Raw genomic sequence first — 20365 nt, 5'->3', positions numbered from 1 at the left:
ATGAAGATTGCCATCAGTTCTAGAACGTTGATGTGCATCTTCCTCTGCTGTAGTGTCCATAGTCCCTGCACCGTGTAATGGAGTACATGCGCTCCCCATCCCTGGAGAGAAGCGTCCGTCGTCAGGACAATCTGTGGCACAGGCTCCTGGAACGGTAGGCCCTTGCAAAGGTTCAGTGGATTCCACCAATGCAGAGAGTTGTACGCCCGACCGCTCACCAACACTAGGTCTGTCAGTTGCCCCTGAGCCTGAGTCCACTGACGTGCCAAGCACTCCTGAAGCGGACGCATATGTAGTCTCGCGTGCGGGACGATGGAGATGCAGGAGGCCATCATGCCTATCAACTGCATGAACACCCTCGCTGGAAGCGAGTGCTGAGGTCTGAATCGTTGGATCAGAGTCTGGATGCTGGCGATTCTCACTGAATTTGGCTGCGCGGTGGCTGCCAGCGTGTCTATTGTCGCGCCCAGATACTGCCGTACATGGGCGGGCTGGAGATGAGATTTTGGATAGTTCAGCGAGAATCCCAGATCGTGCAGGAGATGAATAGTGCAGGACACGTGGTCTGCGCACTGCTGTTCTGTCCTTGCCTGAATGAGCCAGTCGTCCAGATAAGGATAGACGTGAACGTTCTGGCGTCGCAGATGCGCCGCCACAGTCGCCAGGCACTTCGTAAAGACCCGTGGCGCTGTGGTGACCCCGAACGGCAGAACCCTGAACTGGTAATGCTGGTCTAGGATTGTGAATCTGAGATACTTCCTGTGTGAAGGATGCAGGGGAATATGAAAGTACGCATCCTTTAGGTCCAGTGTGGCCAGGAAATCCCCCTGCTGAAGCAGAGGGAGAACCTGCTGCAACGTGAGCATATGGAAGTGCTCCGAGAGAATATACCAGTTGAGGGGCCTGAGGTTTAGGATGGGCCTGAGGGATCCGTCCTTTTTGGGGATCAAAAAGTACAGGGAGTAAACCCCTGTTCCCCTTTCTTGCAGTGGAACGAGCTCGATTGCCCCTTTTTGCAGCATGACTGTGACCTCCTGCTGCAACAAGTGCAAGTGCTCGCCGGACATAGGACGGCTTCTTGGAGGTATGTTCGGTGGAGTGGAGGTAAGTTCCAGACAGTAACCGTACTGGATAAGAGATCTCACCCACCTGTCCGTGGTGATGGATTTCCACGCGGGCAGGAACTGCTGGAGTCTCCCCCCGACCGGTGTTGAGTGGTCGGGGGGCAGTGACAAGACGTCACTGCTTGTTGGCGGCGGTGGACCTGGAGCTATTGTTTCCACGTCCCCTGCCCTTGACATTGTTGCCTCTGTAGCCACCTCTACCCTTGTTTGTGCATGAGGTCTGGGTATTGCCTTTATAATACTGGGTGGATTGCGATGCTTGACCCCTGGAGGTGCCTCTGGAATTGGAGCGGCGAAAGGAACCACCCCGAAACTGCTGAGATTGGAGGGCCCCCATAGATTTAGCAGTGTCCGTGTCTTTTTTCATCTTTTCCAGTGTCGCATCCACCTCAGGGCCAAACAGGTGGTCAGGATTAACTGTTTGGTTGAGTATGGTGGTTTGGATATCTGGTTTAAAGCCTGATATGCGAAGCCATGCATGTCTTCTCAGCAACACACTAGTGTTGATTGCCCTGGAGGCAGTGTCAGCCACATCTAGCGCACATTTGATGGAAGCGTTAGTGATTAGTTTGCCCTCCTGAATTAACATCTCCCCAGCCTCCTTGTACTGGTCAGGTAAGTGCTGCAGCAGTGTCTCTAGGGTGTCATAATGAGCCCTATCGTAGCGTGCAAGTAGGGCCTGCGTGTTAGAAATACGCCAGATGTTAGCTGCCTGCGCAGCAATCCTTTTCCCTGAGGCCTCGAAAATGTTCGACTCTTTGTCCGGGGGAGGAGCGTCACCAGTTGTCTGTGAATTCGCCCTCTTCCGAGCGTTGGATACAACCAAAGAGTCCAGTGGCAGGTGTCCCTTGATATATGTTGGATCCGAGGGCGCTGCCTTATACTTTTTATCAATTCGAGGGTTGATGACACGTGCCCGAGTGGGCTCCTTGAAGACCTCCGGCGCGTGCTTTAGCACTCCTTTGAGCATTGGCAATGTCTTGACCGACTTCTCAGCCACTGAGAAAGTGTCAAACAAAAAGTCCACATCCACAGGATCTGAGTGGAGCTCGACATCGTGGTTAGCTGCGGCCCTTTCAATCAAGGCGTTGAAGGCTGCAGAGTCCTCCGTCGGTGAAGTCTTTGCCGCAAAGAGCTGCGGTTCCTGACCCGATTGCGGGTCGTCCGGGTCGGCTCCGGCCGACCAAGGTTCATGTTCCTCCTCCGGATCCGAGTACGCCGGATAGTTGTACTCGACCTCCTCTTCATCGTCACCTTCCCCCGCGTTAGAACGCGTTGGAGAACGTTCCACATGTTTGGGAGACGAAGGTCCCAAAGGGGCCGAAGTGCCCACCGAGTCCTTCTTGTTTTTTAGAGGAATCCGAAAATGTTCCAGCACTGGTTCCGTGGTGATTTTCCGTTTGAGGAGGGACAATTTCCCCGTATTGGCGTCGATGAAGACCTCACGGCGCTCTTCCTCGGCGAGTGGCTGGAGCCGAGGCTTCGACCCCCCCAGCGACGCTTTGGGCGTCGACACCTCCTTCGAAGGCACGTCCGTCCCCTTCTTCGGAGCGAAGGCTTTCGGCGTCGACTTTGGCGGCAGGGTGTAGCGGATAGGCGTTTGCGCCTTCGCCGGCTTCGATGCGGGCTTCGGCTTCACTCCCTCAGATACGGGAACCTCAGCGTTTCGGATCCGTTGGAGGGATTCGACAACCTTCTTCGTAAAGGCCGGAGAGGGCTTGACTGGTTCGAGCGATTTCCCTGAGTCGGGAGTCGAGTCTGCCGGGGGCAGCGTCTTCGGAGTCGACACCTTGCCCTCCTTGGCTCCCCCAGTAGGAGTCGGCACCGCCGGAGCCTTGGAGTCGCTTTGGTGCTTCTTTGGAGCCTTTTTCGGGTCGTCGACCTCGACCGTCTTCGGCGCCGACGTAGCCGCGTCGGTCACCTTCGTCTTCGGCGTCGACCCCGAGGCCTTGGGGTCGGCCATCTTGGCGTGGCCTTTCAAGTCGGCCATCTTGACTTTTTTAGGTGTTGACGCCTCTAGAGCCTTCTGCCCCGCCAGTGGAGCTTTCACTTTCGGTTTCGAAACCGATGGTGTAGATCCCGATGGCTTCACTTTCGTTTTCTTCAACGGGAGTGGCTCTACAGAAATGTCCGCGGCCGGGCCGAGAGGCGGGGCAGTTGGACTATTAGTAAGGTCTTGGGTAAGGCCCGAAGGCGATCCCTCGACCTGGGCCGTATGTTGGGGATTGACCCCCGAATCAGTCTGGGGATGCTCCTCCTCTGAGCTATCCCCCACGGTGGCAATGGCCCCATCGTCGTCCCCTACCTCGTCGCCGGCTTCATCAAACTCCTCATCTTCTGCGTCGTAGTCCTCTCCCTCCGACGCAGGGTTAGAGTCCGACACCTGAAAGACATTTTCGTCCTCTTCAAATCCTTCAAAGATGTTGTCCGGCAAGGGCGCAGGGGGTGCCGCCAACTGGGCCTGGAGTCGAGCGGCCCGACGATGCTTCAGGGTCTTCTTGCACCGGAACTTCGAGCAGGCCATACACCTGGTCTCGTCATGGTCCGGTGATAAACACTTGTTGCACACAGGGTGCACGTCGAGGTGTGAATACTTGGAGGTGCACATCGGGCACCTCTTGAATGGAGTCCGTTCCATGTTCAGGAACTTTTGAGCATCGAGTAGGCCCGTCCGCGCCGAGAGCACGCGGAGGGGCAGAAAGCGTCCGGAGCTGACAAGAAGATAACCCGAACGAAACAATACCGACGCCCAGGCTAAAGACCTTTTGGTCTCAAGTCGAATCGCAAAACTACTATCGGTTCCGACAGAGGGAACCGAAACACATCCGAACCCAATGGCGGAAAAAAACAATCTGGGGATGGAGGCGATGCCCATGCGCACTGTAGTCCAGGGGAGGAGCCACCTATCTCGTGATACTTCGAAGACTCTTCCAGGACAACAATGTGCAATCATCCGGACCCAACACTAGGCGGCGATCTATGCACAGATATGAATTCAGCAGCCCACATGCCTCGAACATACATATTTTTGTAATAACACTTGTGTGGTTCTCCTTTCATTTGGTAATTCAGAAGGTTCTGATCTGGTAAAACAAGCTGCTTCACACTCCTTCGAGACTTAGCCTGAAGGCTGCTCTCCACAGCTACCACTAGGATAGCTTTTTATAAAGGTTGTCTTTAACCTAATCATCAATACAGTTCGTTTGGACTGGTGCAAAGTGCCCATTTAGTGGACAGCATATGCCAGGCCATCTTTTCACATTGGAGGGCAGAAGCTGGGATTCAAGCCTGCTATTGTTTTACCAGAAAATTTCATTGAGTGACTAACTGAAAACCACTAAAGGTATTAGGTACATATAAATCAAGTCTAGAATAATGTAAGTTCCACTGAACTTAGAGTTGGGCAAGTCAAGGGTTTAGCACACCCTTTCTCCAACTCAAGGTTAGGTAGGTGCCTACACCACATAACACTAATATGTCTTCTTGGCCTGAAGCCAGTGGCTCCTTGCTAACTAAGTATGAGCGTCTCTCATTTCAGGAATTGAGAAATATGTCTGCATCTAGAAGAGTGAAGACAGGGAAAAACCCAAACACTCAACGCCTCATAGAGGCTTTGCTTTTAGATGACCTTAGAAAGACTCCAGGGTCTGATGAGGCAGCAAGGTGGGTGGGACAGCAGAAGAGGAAAGGCCAGGAAGTGAAAACTTCAATGACCCGGACTCCAATGCTGACAAGGAGGATCAGAACGATTCAAACCTGGACAATCCAATTCTTCCTGTGGTTGGTGGAGAAGGCCCCAGTGGTCCTCTCTTCACTCCGCCAGGAAGAGTTCACAGTTTAACAAGAAGATCAAGATCTCCTTCTCAGGAATCTAATCATTCTGGTACTTCTGCAGGGTCCTCAGCTTCTCACAGGAGGGGATCCTCCCATGATAAGAACTGCAGGCTCCTTGAGTTTGAAAGAGCGAAGCTTAGAATCAAGAGAGAGCAGTTGGCCTTAGACAGGGAATCCCTAGAGCTCCAGAGAGCTTCCAGAAAGTTGGGGCTGGAGCCCCATGGTGGCAGCAACAGTGTCCAAAGAGGTAGAGAACATACTCATGCCCATAGGAACCTGAACAAGACAGGGGTGTTACACAGGCCCCTGCATCCCCCACGGTGCTGGGGGCCCCCAGAGCTGCAGGGGGCCCTCTCAGCACAGTACTCAGGCCTGAGCACTGTATTAAATCCGGAGTGGGGGCCCCTCTGTGTACATTACGCCACTGGAACAAGATTGTCCCTCCCTACCAGGGTGGGGATGACATCCACAAATGGAAACTGCACTTGAGAGGGCCTGTAAAGTACAGAGGGTCCCTTGGGAGCTGAGGGCAGCAATCATGTGGCTCTCCTTTGCAGACAATGGTAGAGACAACCTCCTCACTGTTAGAGAAGAGGATGCTGATAATTACAAAGTCTTGAAGAGTACTCTGATTGATGGGTTTGGCTTAACCACTGAGAAATACAGAGTTAAGTTCAGAGACACCCAAAAGGCACAGACTCAAGACTGGGTTGACTTTGTCGATTGTGCTACAAGGCTCTGGAAGGCTTGTTACTTGGCAGTAAGGTGTGTCATTTAAAAGGATAGTACAATTTAATTATGAGGGAGCAGATCCTTAATAATTGTCAAAATCAGCTGTTGCATCAGCACCTGGTGGACTCTGATCTGACCTCTCCCCTAGAATTGGGCCAGAAGGCAGACAAATGGGTCAGAACCAGGGTGAGGCAGAAGGTTCAGAACCAAGGTGGTGACTCCAAGAAGCAACATTCAAAACCCTCAGACAAAGGTGGGGAAAAGGGTAAAGACCAGTATTCTTCTCAAGGGCCCCGAAAATCTTCTAATGGTGGGGAGTCACAATCCAACAAGGGAAAAGGCAAGGAGAAGCCATGTGGTCAAATCTGTAAACAGAAGACCCAGTGGACAAGTGATTGTACCAAGTCCAAGGACTCAACTCCAACCACTACTGCCCCTAATGCACCTGTTCCCCCTAGTTCAGCTCCAAGTGGTGGTAATCAGAATAAGGGTATAGTAGGGTTAATCCTGGGATCTGAGATGGACCCTGGTCTAGTTAGAGTTCCCACTCAGGCTGTGCTGGTCTGTGATGGAGGCCTGGATGCGGGCTCCTTATTTGTCAGTCCCAGTAATCTGGGCAAATACAGAGCACAGCCCTTGATAAATGGAAAAGAGGCCTTGGCATTCAGGGACACCGGAGCAAGTGTCACAATGGTGAGAAAATATCTTGTGGCTCCTGAGCAAATCATACTTGGTGAGATGTACCAAGTGAATAATGCTAGCAATGTCAGGACAGACCATTTGTTGGCAGTTGTTAATTTCACCTGGGGAGGGGTAACTGGCCCTAAGAAGGTTGTGGTAAGCGCAGACCTCCCCGTTGAATGCTTGTTGGGCAATGATTTAGAGACTTCAGCTTGGGCTGGAGTGGAACTCAGGACTCATGCAGAAATGTTGGGCATCCCTGCAGATGTGTTTGCTATGACTAAGACACAGGGAAAAATGTCTTCCACTGAACAGGTCCTGGATTCTGGAAAAATAGACCAGGTGCCTTCCAAGAAAAGGAGCAGTAGCGTTAAGGCAGTGTCTTCCCCCCTGACTCAGAATACAGATCAGTCTCTTGAGGGAGATGATCTTAGTCCTGAAGAACGAACTGTCCCAGAGGAGCTTGAGCCTGATCAGGTTGAGTTTTCGGGGACAGGGCGCCCATCCAGGGCAGATCTGAGTCAGGAGCAGCTGAGCTGACCCACTTTTGAACCCCTCAGACAACAAGCTGTTGCTGACGCTGCTGGGAGTGCCAGTGGGTCCCATAGGGTCTACTGGGATAACAGACTCATGTACTCAGAGAGTAGAGACCCCAAGCCTGGTGCCACCAGGAGGTTGGTTATTCCTCTGATGTTTAGGGGCTTCCTATTAACACTGGTACATGACATCCCATTAGCAGGTCATCTAGGCCAAAACAAGACTTGGGACAGATTTGTCCCTCACTTTCATTGGCCTCACAAGTCTGAAGACACAAAAGAATTTTGTCGCTCCTTTATCACCTGTCAAGCCAGTGGTAAGGCAGGTGGTACCAAAAAGGCCCCCCTGATACCACTATCTGTGAGGGTTGGGAATGAAATTGTTGGTCTCATGGATCCTCAAACTGCATCTCGGCACAGATTTATACTGGTGGTGGTGGACCATGCCACTGGGTATCCAGAGGCAATTCCCCTTAGAACTACCACAGCTTCTGTTGTGGCTAGAGCCCTCCTGGGAATCTTTTCCAGGGTGAATTTCCCTAAGGAGGTAGTATCAGACAGAGGTTCAAACTTCATGTCTAGTTACTTAACTGCTATGTGGAAGGAGGGTGGAGTAAATTACAAATTTACCACCCCTTATCGCCCACAATGCAATGGGTTAGTTGAAAGGTTCAAGAAAACCCTCATGGGCATGATTAAAGGTCTCCCAGAAAAGCTTAGGCGTAGATGGGACATACTTTTGCCCTGCCTTCTCTTTGCCTACGGAGAGGTTCTACAGAAGGGGGTTGGTTACAGCCCATTTGAACCTCTGTTTTGACATCCAGTTAGGGGTCCATTGTGCCTAGTGAAGGAGGGATGGAAGTTACCTCTCAAACCCGCTAAACAGGAAATTATGGACTATGTACTTGGTCTCCGCTCCAGGATGACTGAGTACATGAAGAAGGCAACTAAAAATTTTGAGGCTAGCCAGGAATTGCAAACGGCCTGGCATGACCAAAAGGCTGTATTGACTGTTTATCAGCCAGGACAGAAAGTATGGGTGTTGGAGCCTGTGGCCCCAGCAGCTCTCCAAGACAAGTGAAGTTGCTCTCATACAATAATTGAGGAGAAGGGAGAGGTTACCTATCTGGTGGAACTTGGAACTCCCAGGAACCCCTGTAGGGTGCTTCATGTCAACAGGCTCAAGCCATATGTTGACAGGGCAGACATGGGCTTGCTCATGGCTACTGTTAGGGACAGGAGGAAGAGAGTGATCCACTCCCTGACCTGCTCTCACAGAACCCTGATGATGGTTCGGTTGATGGTGTAGCCTTGGCAGGCAGCCTCACTGACCAGCAGCAAACTGATTGCAGAAAAGTTCTGAATCAGTTTAGACATATGTTCTCACTGATTCCAAGTCCGACTACCTGGTGCACTCATGAAGTGGACACTGGGGACAGTCTGTCTTTTAAAAATAAGATTTACAGGCAACCTGACCATGTCAGGGACTGCATCAGGACTGAAGTCCAGAAGATGTTGGATTTGGGAGTGATTGAACCCTCATCTAGCCCTTGGGCTAGTCCAGTAGTCTTCGGACCCAAACCTCACACCCATAATGGTAAGAGAGAGACGAAGGTTCGTGTTGACTACAGGGGTCTCAATGCAGTCACTAGGACTGATGCCAATCGAATACCCAGGGCAGATGAGCTTATAGATACTTTGTCCTCAGCCAAGTTTCTGAGCACATTTGACCTGACAGCTGGCTACTGGGAAATCAGATTAGCTGAGGATGCAAAGCCAAAGACAGCATTTTCAACCCCTAGTGGGCACTACCAATTTGTGGTGATGACCTCTGGTCTGAAGAATGCATCTGCCACTTCTCAAAGGTTGGTGAATAAAGTCCTTAAAGGCCTGGAAGCCCATAGTACAGCATATCTAGACGCTATTGCGGTCTTTAGCTCCACCTGGGAGAATCACCTGGTCCTTCTGAGAAATGTTTTGGAGGCCCTGCAGAAAGCAGGCCTCACTATCAAGGCCACCAAGTGCCAGATAGGGAAGAGTCAAGTTGTATACCTGGGCCACCTTGTAGGTGGAGGCCGGGTTCAACCATTGCAGAGCAAAACCCAGACCATCATGGACTGGGTTGCTCCAACCACCCAGACTCAGGTCAGAGCTTTCCTGGGCCTGACTGGGTACAATAGGAGGTTTATCAAAGGATATGATTTTATAGTGACCCCTTTGAATGACTTAAATTCCAAGAGAATGTTAAAGAAAGTTCAGAGGACAGTTAGCGGTCAAAAGGCATTTGATGACCTGAAGCAGGCCATGTGCACTGCTCCCATTCCGCAAAGCCCTGCCTATTCTAAACAATTCATTGTTCAAACTGATGCATCCGAGTGGGGGTAGGGGCTGTTCTATCACAACTGAATAATGAGGGTCAGGATCAGCCAGGAGCTTTTATTTGCAGGAGGCTGACCCCCGGAGAGAAACATTGGTCAGCTATTGGGAGGGAAGCCTTTGCTGTGGTTTGGGCTCTGAAGAAGTTGAGGCCATACTTGTTTGGCACTCACTTCATTATTCAGACAGACCACAAGCCTCTCTTAAGGCTAAAACAGTTGATGGGTGAAAACCCAAACTTTTGAGGTGGTCCATTTCCCTACAGGGGATGGACTATAGAGTGGAACATAGACCTGGGAGTAACCATGCCAATGCAGATGGACTCTCTAGATATTTCCACTTAGAACATGAAGACTCAACTGGTCAAGGTTAGTTTAATGTCCTGACGTTTGGGGAGGGGGGGTTGTGTAGGCGAGTAGGATCTGCTTCTTATAGTTATCCCCACTTTATGCTGATATTTCACCGTTTTAGACTTCATCTGGCTGGGGTCCTGCTATTCAGGACCCCAGTCTACTGGGGTTCTGCTATTCAGGACCCCAGTCTAGCTGCTTTCTCCTCTAAATCGATTGCATGCACTTTAGGTACACTCCACATTGGATTCTGGGGAACCCTTAGAAGTCCCTAGTATATGGTATACTATTTACCTAGGGCATAGGTAGCCCATAGGCCTCCCAGGGGCTGCATCATGTATTGTGCCGCCCCCTGAGAGACCACTCAAATTGACACCACAGGTCTGCTACTGCAACCTGTGTAAGGTGGTGCATGCACCCCTTACTTAGATATAGGTTCACTATATATACCTTATATCACTGCACATATAAACCTATCAGTCACCCCTATGGCAGGCCTTATCAACCCTGAAGGCAAGATGCTGGGTTTTATGTGAGAGAGTGCCAATGCATGAGCAGAGCCCCTCAGCAGCCTTCAAAATCTATTCTCCAGGGTAGTTCTGTGATGTAGCCAACCATATACTCTTAAGTGCATTATAACGTCGTGATAAATGCTAACTTTAAAACGGCTGCATAGAAACCAGTCGTGTTTGGTGTTAAACACCTTGGAATCATACCTTCACACCAGTAACTGATATGGGAGGTAGGATTCCACCCTCCTAGAGGGACAAATATGGCAACACTGGTACACCCGGTACCAGCTTAACAGAACCTGGCATCACAAAATGAATGCTGCCAGCTACAGACACAAGTCTGCCCTTCTCCTGCTGAGCCAAGCTCGAGCAGAGGAAGGTTTGACAATAGGGTTCCTGTCACAGGGAGGTGTAACCACCTCCCAGACAGGTTTTAGTGTCTTCAGGCTGGGTGGGTGCACTCTGAGAGTGCTTGGATGTGTTCACTGGGGGCACATTTGGTGTCCCTGTGCATAGTCCAGCTCAAACCAGTTGCAGGAGCCATTTGTTCATGTTCTGGCATGAAACTGGACAAAGGACGTGGGTGTAGCCACCCCTCTGTCCTGACCCTCCCATAGGTGAGTCCCTAGAGTTTGCCCCACCCCTTCATTGGCTATAAAGTAGGAAATCCGTGACTACAGGACTTTAGATTTACCTGGATGAAATTCTGCTACAGAAACCAAGTACTTCGACTATCTACACTGCGCTAGATGACGGAGGAATCTCCCTTGGAGCAAAGGAGTTACTCCCCTGCAAGGCAGGCACCTTAAACGCATCTGACCGGTTTGCATCTCCGAAGCTCCTGAGGACTTCGAAGATCTTTGCAATAGAGGAGGTGGGTTTCCAAGTGTCCCGGAGGTCGACTAGTGTTCTCAGCAAACCTGACACCTGTATCCCTCGTGGGGACCGTGCAACCGTACCCCTGGGCACTGTGTACATTTGCAGAAGCATATGCTCTCTGGCTACCCCTGAAGCTATGCTAAGGGCTACTTGTAGTCCAGACCCCGAGCAGTGATTCCATCGAAGATTACTGGCCTACACTCCACGAGTGTTCCGTGGGCTAGTATTTTGTTATTCCTCTTGAGGTCCCTTTGCAACGCGTGGTCCGTTGATCTGTGGGTCCCTGTCAAGGCAACTTTAACTTTCAGTGGGCTTTCCCTGTTGCTACAGACCTGCCCTGACTCTCCATCGCTAGGGGAGTCACCAGGACCATACTGGTCCTCACAGAAGTATCTTTTCTCCGACTGCATGGGTTGCAGTTGCCAAGGCTTGTTGGTGCTCAAATCCAGACACTGACCCCCCAGCACTCAACATCCTTCGTGGGATAGCTTGCCTGCAGACTTTGGTTATCCTCAACATCTCCTGGTCCCTGTGGCAGCAGAGTCAAGCTTCACAACTTCACACCTGATGCACCCGACATTGGTGGGCATTCTTCTGCCAACACAGACTCTGTCTCCTCTGCTTTCAAGTTCTTCTCATCTCCAATCCTGGCTTGGATCCAACCGGACACTTTTCATCTTCATGGCAGCAGCACTTTTCAGCATCACGCCATTGAAAACGACGAACATTCCCGACACCACTTGACACGTATACACTTGTGTTCCCTGGGTGAGGAACAAGGGTACTCCGGTACTCACAAGGGTGCTGGCCTTAGAATCTTCTAAGTTTGAAAGGGTTTGCTCAAAGTCCTCTCCTAAGTGTCCTTAATCTTTACAATTCCAACCACGACTTTCCACAGAGTTGTATGAAGCTCGCGGCTGTGTTCTCACACTGCACGCCTCCCCCGTGGGACCTCTGTGTCACTACCTTGGGTGGTTCCTTGGGGTCCCAGCGATTCTACGTGCTCAAGGCACTGTGTCTAGTCGAGCCATGGTTGCTATACCACTTTCTTAGTATATAGTTTGGTCTCTCCCTGGAACCCACTGTGTATTGTGCTATTTACTGTTGTTCTAGTGATTTAATATTGTGTAACTTGTGCTCTGGCCTCATAAAGAGATTAGTAGAGATTGTTTAGCAATAAATACATATTTTTATAATAACACTTGTTAGGTTCTCCTTTCATTTGGTCATTCAGGAGGTTAGGAACTGGTAAAACATGCTGCTTCACACTCCTTCTAGACTTAGCCTGAAGGCTGCTCTCCATAGCTACCACTAGGATAGCTTTCTATAAAGGTTGTCTTTAGCCTACCATCAATAAGGGTTGTTTGGACTTGTGCAAGGTGCCCACTTTAATTAGTGGACAGCATATACCAGGCCAACTTCTCATCACCACAATCAGATATAAAATGCAGTCAAGTCTCAATAAATGAACCCTTGGTACGAAAGAGCGTCTCTCACTTGGATCACCACTAAGGACACATGCAGGCTCCGTTACTGCAGAAACACGCGAGCACCACGGCATTCCCATGCCCCCCAGGTGACCAGCACCCAACTTACCGAAGTGATCGTCATGCACAGTCCAAGAGTAAGGCACGGGCTCGGAGACGGTGCTGTGCCAGCGGCCCGCAGCGGGCACCAGGCCTCGTAGGTGAGAATACCATGGTCCTGGTCGTGCAGCGCTTCGCCTCAATGCATGCCGCGTGCCAGAGAATAACCGTACCAATCCACCACACCACATACTGCCCTAGGGGAAAAAAGGGGGAACAATGAGATCAAAGAACCTGCTCCTCCAAAACAGCAGACATTGACAGTACCCTTTAGAAAGAGACACTTTAATGGGTTATTAATACTGGAAAGGGCCCTTTGTCGAAGTGTAAGGTATGCATATGTCTCAGTGGGTAAGGTATCCAAAGAGAGCGACCAAGCGTCTGACTGGTAAGGTGACCACAGCAAAGGACTCTCTATCTGAACGGGAAGGCACCAGTCAGTCAGATTTAGTCAATTGAAACAAGTAATGTTTGGATATACAGAGACTTATTGCCAGGCCTCTGTCCTCTCTGCAGAGGCTCGTGATCTTGCATTGGGTGAACAGACCCAGAAGCACAAAGTATAAAGCCACGCTACAAAAGAACAGCCTATTGAGTCTGTGTCAATTCTTATGGCCTGGACCATTGGAGCTTTTGAAAAGCTCAGCAAATATTTTAAATATTCACCTTCAGATATCTACCAGTCAGGCCAAGAGTTTCTGCCCCACACAATACCCGAGGGTGGATCATAGCAGAATCAGCAGATGAGACGGCATGAGCGAGGGTCCTCAAAACTCCTTAATTTCTTAAGAACCACTACTGGGTATTTTATTTATTTATTTTAGAGGTTTTATATAACGCTGTCTGTACCCAGAGGTATCAGAGCGCTTTACAAGACTGAGATCGTTAAGATAAGAAACAAAATTACAACATCATGGAATATCAACAAGTGAAACAAAAGAGAAAACGGCTTGAGATTATAGATATCATGTAAACAGATAGAGCAAAGAGTTATATACATATACGACATGGAAGATCGAATTTAATGCGCAGGTTAAGACCCCCCAATATTTATTGAGGATGTGAATTTTGAGGTATTTTTTAAAGCTGATGTAGGAGGGGTGGCATCGTAGGTCTCTGGGCAGGGCATTCCAGATGTATGGGGCATTTCCGGAGAAGGAGCTGGATTGTGTGGATTTCTTTTTAGCAGGAGTGGGACATGGAGGAGAGCGTTTGTGCTTCTCGAAAGTCGTGTGCTGCCCGCTTTGCAGAGTTTATTGGCGAGGTATGGTGGTGCATTTTGATGGAGGAATCTATGAGTGATGCCTGCATTTTTGTAGGCGGATCTGCTTTCGATGGGGTGTCATTTAAGAGTTTTGAGGGCTGAGGAAATGTGGTTGAGACTTTTGCAGTCGGTGATGAGCCTGGCTGCAAGGTTGAGCACAGATTTGAGTGGAGCGAGGTGGGCCTTGGGGATTCCGGTGAGGATGGCGTTGCCGTAATTAATTTGTGAAAGGACCAGGGATTGAACTACTAATTTTAAATCTTCAGCTGGGAGAAAGGGATTAATTCTACAGGGCTCTAGCTTTTTTGTGTTCAAAATACTTTATTTAGTACTATAATATACATAAATACATAAAAAGGAAAGATATAATAGCAAACGGATAGCAATTATTCCATCATATCTAAAACATTAAAATCTTTATACATTTTCTTTTTGGGGATGGGAAGGGAAGAAATAGGAGGAGGAGGAGGGAGCAAAAAGAATATGAAGAATTCCTATATATAAATATCAATAGAACATAAATTCCAGTCCTCATCTATGCCTTAATATAAGAAAAGAATACAACAATTTGTATTTAGAAATTATAAAATTACATACGAGTGCAAAATAAAAACAGAGAATAAAATAATTACTGGGGATAAAAATTTCAGATAAAGTAGGAACAGTATGTGATGAAGTACCACCAATCTGATTAAGAAATGTAGTAAGAGGTAATGATAACCTTGGAAGATTGTGAGATGATGAACTTTGCATCATACACATAGTATCCAACTTATGTGAACATACAGAATCCCACCACCCTCGGTATGATCATTTAGGGGATGATTTCCAGGCGAAAATGATTTACTGATATGCAATTGCCAAAAAGTCTCTAGTTTTTAAGCTTTCAATGTTTAACACTTTTATTAACCAATACACCAGGATGATTATAAGAAGCTACTTCTTTTACTTTAGTGTTATCCACATATCATGAAAAATAAGAGGGTTTGCACCAATGCTGTCTCCAATTATTTCTGTGGGCGCGCGGCAACGCAGACCCTCGGTGCAAACGTTTCCAAGTGCACTGTATCTCCTGTGTGAAGGATTGCGAGGACACGCGTGAGGGTGGGGACCATTAAATAATCCATTTCTTCAAGATTTGCTTCCACACCAGGAGGAATTATGAAGAGAGATACCACCCACCACCCATCGTACACGCTGGGTTGGGGCACGCAATGGTACCACGTATACTGTGCCAGCGAATGCGCTCAGCAGCATGACCATGCCACTCAGGAAGAGATCAGAATGTCTGTGCATAACCAAGGTCCAAACACAGCCTTGGCTGCACGTGCGACCGAGGGAGGGTTCCGCCTCTACGCTCCCTCCTCTCACTCACTCACTCACTCACTCTCTGGGAGTCACTCCTTCTACGAGGCTGTCCTGCTCACTTTCTGTCCGATTCCTACAATTCTTACACTGTCACACTGGCCCTTTCCTCTGTGCTCACAGCTGCTTAGGTTAAACCTGGGCCTGTTCCTAGTTGAAGCCCAAACTCATGTATGCGTCCAAAAAAGAGTGTTAAAGTGCAGTTTCATTAACTTTCATATGTCCCCCTCTGGGCTTTCCCTCTGCACTTTCGCGCGGTCTTACCTGGCGAAGCAGAAGCTTGCCCGGAGAGAAAGGAAAGGGTGCGTCCCAGGGAGGGGGTTACCTTGGCAAGGATAGCTGCACTGAATGTAGGGCACAGTGCAGAGACAATGGGGTAAGGACGGTAATAGGTCACTTTGGCAAAGTTAGCCGCACTGAATGTAGGGCACAGTGCAGAGACAATGGGGTAAGGACGGTGATGATAGGTCACTTTGGCAAAGTTAGCCGCACTGGATGTAAGGCACAGTGCGGAGCGAATGGTGCAAGGACGCAGGCTCGCCAGACAAATAATGGTGTGTAAAGGGTCGCTTGTGAGTGGTAATACCTAATAAACTGCGCTCTCAATTCTTCCATAAAACAAACTGCGTGGTCTGAATTTATTGGGATTCGGGCGGTGCGACCATGTGGGGGGTGCCTCTGCTGAGTAGCGGGTACAGTATGAACCGCCAGCACTGCACTCTGTAACGGGGCCGCTCTCCCCCACCCGCTGTGCTCCATTCAGACGTCACGTGGCACCCCCTGGTGTCAGCTGCCACGTTCATGCGCTTTGCACCTTGCCTTGTAGGTGCAATCCAAAACTGCAAATTATTTGAATTAAACTTTTTTCAAGCAAACTGGCTTCCAAACCACGGCTAGATGATGTTAATTTGCCATTTAAAAGCGACCTCTTGCTGGTGTGCAGGACAGGACTGCACTGGGAATGCATTGCTATAATAGCCCCCCACCTGCAGCCCGGGCTCTTCATCTCACACCCGAGGCTGGTGCAGCGTCAGAGAGGTCTGTGCATGGGCTGCAGGGCGAGTGAGACCTCAGTCTGTGCCTCATCACGTCATGTTTCCTCAGATGGACAGGATCAACAGAACCGGACAGTTGTAATTCACATGTGCCAAGGTTGGGAGGGCTCCTTTTCCAACCTGCTGTACGCAGATGATCTCGTCCTGATTAGCCAAACCCCCTTTGGCCTTCAACACCTACTAGACACTACTAGTAGACTCTCTGCAACCAACGGTCTTACCATCAACTATGATAAAACGAAGGTAATGCAATTATATCCAAAAGAGACAACCTCTAATTACTGCTGGCACCTGGCTGACACAACACTAGAAGTAGTTGAAGAATATAAGTACTTGGGAGAGATAATAGATAACAAACACACATTTAAAATCCAAAAAAGCATTTGCAATGCAATAGGTCTCGCATTAGGAAAGTTTGAGCTATTGGTCTTGTAAATGACACATTTTATATTTATGTGTTGGTTTTGAAAATAGCAAAATTAATAGCTTTGTCATTTACAATGCCAATAGTTATAACTTTTGCAAATGTGACACCTATAGCATTTGTAATGCAACATGTTTTGTATTTATGTGACTTAGATGTATTGATATTACAAATAACAATGGCTTTTAATTTTTTAAAATAATTAATACTTAAATAACATTTATTGTAATTTATAATGGCAATAGCTTAAACTTTTGTAAATACCGTTTGTGAAGATTATGTTCAGTGTATTTTATTGTGACGAAAATCCAAGAACAGAAGTGAAATAGTAACGTCTTTTTGTGACATTTGTAATAAAGCTTGAAACATTGAGAGAACATATTTGAACTAGTTGTTGTTGAATAGTTGCACTGATTGATGCTGTGGTGGTGCGGAGGGATGTTGTGGTGGTGCGGAGGGATGTTGTGGTGGCGACGAGTGATGCTGTGGCGTTCAGTGATGTTGTGGTGACCCTGAGTGATGTTGTGGTGCCCCTGAGTGATGTTGTGGTGCCCCTGAGTGTTGCTGTGGTGCCCCTGAGTGTTGCTGTGGTGCCCCTGAGTGTTGCTGTGGTGGTGCGATAGATAGATAGAGGGCGATAGATAGATAGATAGATAGACAGTGTGATGGCGATAGATAGATAGACAGAGTGAGGGCGATAGATAGAGTGAGGGTGATAGGGCGATAGATAGAGTGAGGGCGATAGAGTGAGTGCGATAGATAGAGTGAGGGCGATAGATAGAGTGAGGGCGATAGATAGATAGATTGATAGAGAGTGAGGGAGATAGAGTGAGGGCAATAGATAGATAGAGTGAGGGGAATAGATAGATAGAGTGAGGGCGACAGATGTGTGTGTTTGTGTGTGTGTGGTTGTGTGTGTAGTTGTGTGAGTGGTTGTATGTGTGAGTGGTTGTATGCGTGTATGGTGGTGGGGTTGTGTGTGGGGTTTTTTGGGGTTGTGTGTGTGGGGTTGTGTGTGTGGGGCTGTGTGTGTGGTTGTGTGTGTGGTTGGGTGTGTGGTTGGGTGTGGTTGTGTGTGTGTGTGTGTGGTTGTGTGTGAGATTGTGTGCATGGTGTGGTTGTGTGTGTGTGGTTGTGTGTGTGGTTGTGTGTGTGGTTGGGTGTGTGGTTGGGTGGTTGTGTGTGTGGTTGTGTGTGAGATTGTGTGTGTGGTGTGGTTGTGTGTGTGTGGTTGTGTGTGGTTGGGTGTGTGGTTGTGTGTGGTTGTGTGTGTGGTTGTGGTTGTGTGTATGGTTGGGTGTGTGGTTGGGTGTGTGGTTGTGTGTGGTTGTATGTGTGGTTGTGTGTGTGGTTGTGTGTGTGGTTCTGTGTGGGTTTGGGTGTGTGGTTGGGTGTGGTTGGGTGTGAGATTGTGTGTGTGGTGTGACTGTATGTGTTTGTGTTATTGTGTGTGTGGTTGTATGTGTGTGTGTGTGTGTGTGTGTGTGTGAGCGGTTAGAGAAGGATGTATGTGGAAGAGAGCAGCAGATCAGCACAGCAGAAGAGAACAGGGAGTTGGAGAAGGGGGCGGTGGAAGAGAGCTGCAGATCAGCATGGGAGAACAGACCAGGGAGTTAAAGAAGGAGGCGGGTGGAAGAGAGCAGCAGATCAGCACAGGAGAAGAGAAGAGAACAAGGAGTTGGAGAAGGAGGCGGTGGAGTCGTAGGGTGGAGTTGGAAGGTGGATTTGGATTTGGAGGGTGGAGTTGGAGGGTGTATTTGGATTTGGAGGGTGGAGTTGTAGTTGGAGGGCGGAGTTGTAGTTGGAGGGTGGAGTTGTAGTTGGAGGGTGGAGTTGGATTTGGAGGGTGGAGTCGGATTTGGAGGGTGGAGTCGGATTTGGAGGGTGGAGTTGGATTTGGAGGATGGATTTGGAGGGTGGAGTTGGATGGTGGAGTTGGATGGTGGAGTTGGATGGTGGATGAAGGGCCAGAAATATTGTGGCAGATTCATTAACTTGGTAAACAGTGTGCTTCTGAAGGGCCGATAGGGCTGGGACAGAGTTGGTCATTCGTGAGACAGCTTGATTCTTCAAATGAGCCGGTAATATTGGGGCAGAGTCAGTGACTTGGGCGAGAGGGTGTTTCTAAAAGGCTGGTATGGCTGGGAGAGAGTCGGTAACTCGTGAGACAATTTGGTGCTCCTGAAGGGCTGGTAATATTCAGGCAGAGTGAGTGACATGGGCAGAATAAGGCTGGGACAGACTCAGTCACTTGTGAGACAGTCTGCAACTTCTGGGGAACCCAATGGGGTGAAGCAGCCAGCCTCAGAGGCCGTATGCTGATATCTTTGTTAGCACAGTCAAGCGTCTGCCTGAGGTCATTGGTAGACAGACTAGTGCCAGATAGGCTCAGTTGGGGGGGGACACTCACACCCTAGCACAATAACAGCACCATTTAATTAACCCCTTCGCTGCGGCGGCAATTCCGCCGCAGCGCTGGGGGGGGGGGGCGAGCGTCGCTCACATGCTCGTGACGGAGACGCTCCGTCAAGAGCCGCGGTTGAGCTGTGCTCATGACGGAGCGGTTCCGTCATGGCCCCGCCCGCTCAATGGAACGTCCAGCGCAGGCGCGGAATTTGCGGCGCGCAGGCGCGCCGAGCGGGCCATGACGGAACCGCTCCGTCATGAGCACAGCTCAACCGAGGCTCATGACGGAGCGGCTTCGTCATGAGCATGGAACCGGTTAAATACTCATAGGGCAGGCAGTAGGCGCTGAGACAGGAGAAGTTCACTAGGGACAGAAGAGTGGAAGGAAGAACGAAAACATTACATTTCCTTGGAAGGAAGAACAAAAACATTACATTTCCTTTTAGTAACAACATATGAGTCCGTGGTGGAAAAGAGAGAGTCTGTTTGTGAAATCCCTCGCCAGCCCAAACACATAAGCACTATCTTTGGATCTTTTATTGCGGTCTGTCTGCTGAGGGCGGAGGGGCCAATGAGGGCAAGCTTAGTGTGATGTTTTGGAGTGAAAAGCTCTGGCATTGTGCGGAGGGGTGGAGGGAAACTCTGGCATTGTGGAGGAGAATATCTTCTGGAAGTTAAAGTAAATAGATTTATTTTAGTCAGTCACGACATTTTAGAACTGGAGAAAGTCGTGTTACAGATATTAATACAATTGAAGAAAGCTGTGTTACAAAATGAATAGCTTTTTATGCGCGCAAGATGACTAGAATGTGCAAACACCTTGAATTATAGAGAACTGTTTATTTTATCTGCCGTTGTAATCTGCATACTTTAAAAATAAACTGAGCGCGAAGGAGCAGAGACAACGTGAAAGTGTTTACAAAAGAGTTAAAAGATTACAAGAAAAGTGAGGAAGTGTTGGCATAAATTACTAAAGCAATATTCATTTGTGAAAAGATCAAAACAATGCATCTACGGTGGAATTGATGTCTCCTATGGAAGTAAACTGTCAGCCTGATTGATTTGCGAAAGATTACATGAGCAGCGCGTAGCTAATTATTGTTCTGCCTACTGTTTAAAAGTAAACAAAGCGCGATGCTTCTGAAGGGCCGATAGGGCTGGGACAGAGTTGGTCATTCGTGAGACAGCTTGATTCTTCAAATGAGCAGGTAATATTGGGGCAGAGTCAGTGACTTGGGCAA

General features: G+C 48.9%; 1 protein-coding gene across 3 annotated transcripts in view; it reads right to left on the bottom strand.

Moving 5' to 3' along the window:
- Positions 1-20365, bottom strand: part of TMLHE (trimethyllysine hydroxylase, epsilon) — a 163379-nt gene that overhangs the window by 76801 nt on the left and 66213 nt on the right. For all 3 annotated transcript variants that reach the window (XM_086942224.1, XM_086942226.1, XM_086942225.1), the window contains exon 2: positions 12621-12807. In XM_086942224.1, the coding sequence (XP_086798350.1) occupies positions 12621-12801 (181 nt within the window). In that variant the 5' untranslated portion in view covers positions 12802-12807. The remainder of the gene's footprint in view (positions 1-12620; positions 12808-20365) is intronic.

The sequence above is a fragment of the Lissotriton vulgaris genome, chromosome 10 (genome assembly GCF_964263255.1).
Source record: "Lissotriton vulgaris chromosome 10, aLisVul1.2, whole genome shotgun sequence".
NCBI classification, from domain to species: domain Eukaryota; kingdom Metazoa; phylum Chordata; class Amphibia; order Caudata; family Salamandridae; genus Lissotriton; species Lissotriton vulgaris.
This window is presented reverse-complemented; position numbering and strand designations above follow the sequence as displayed.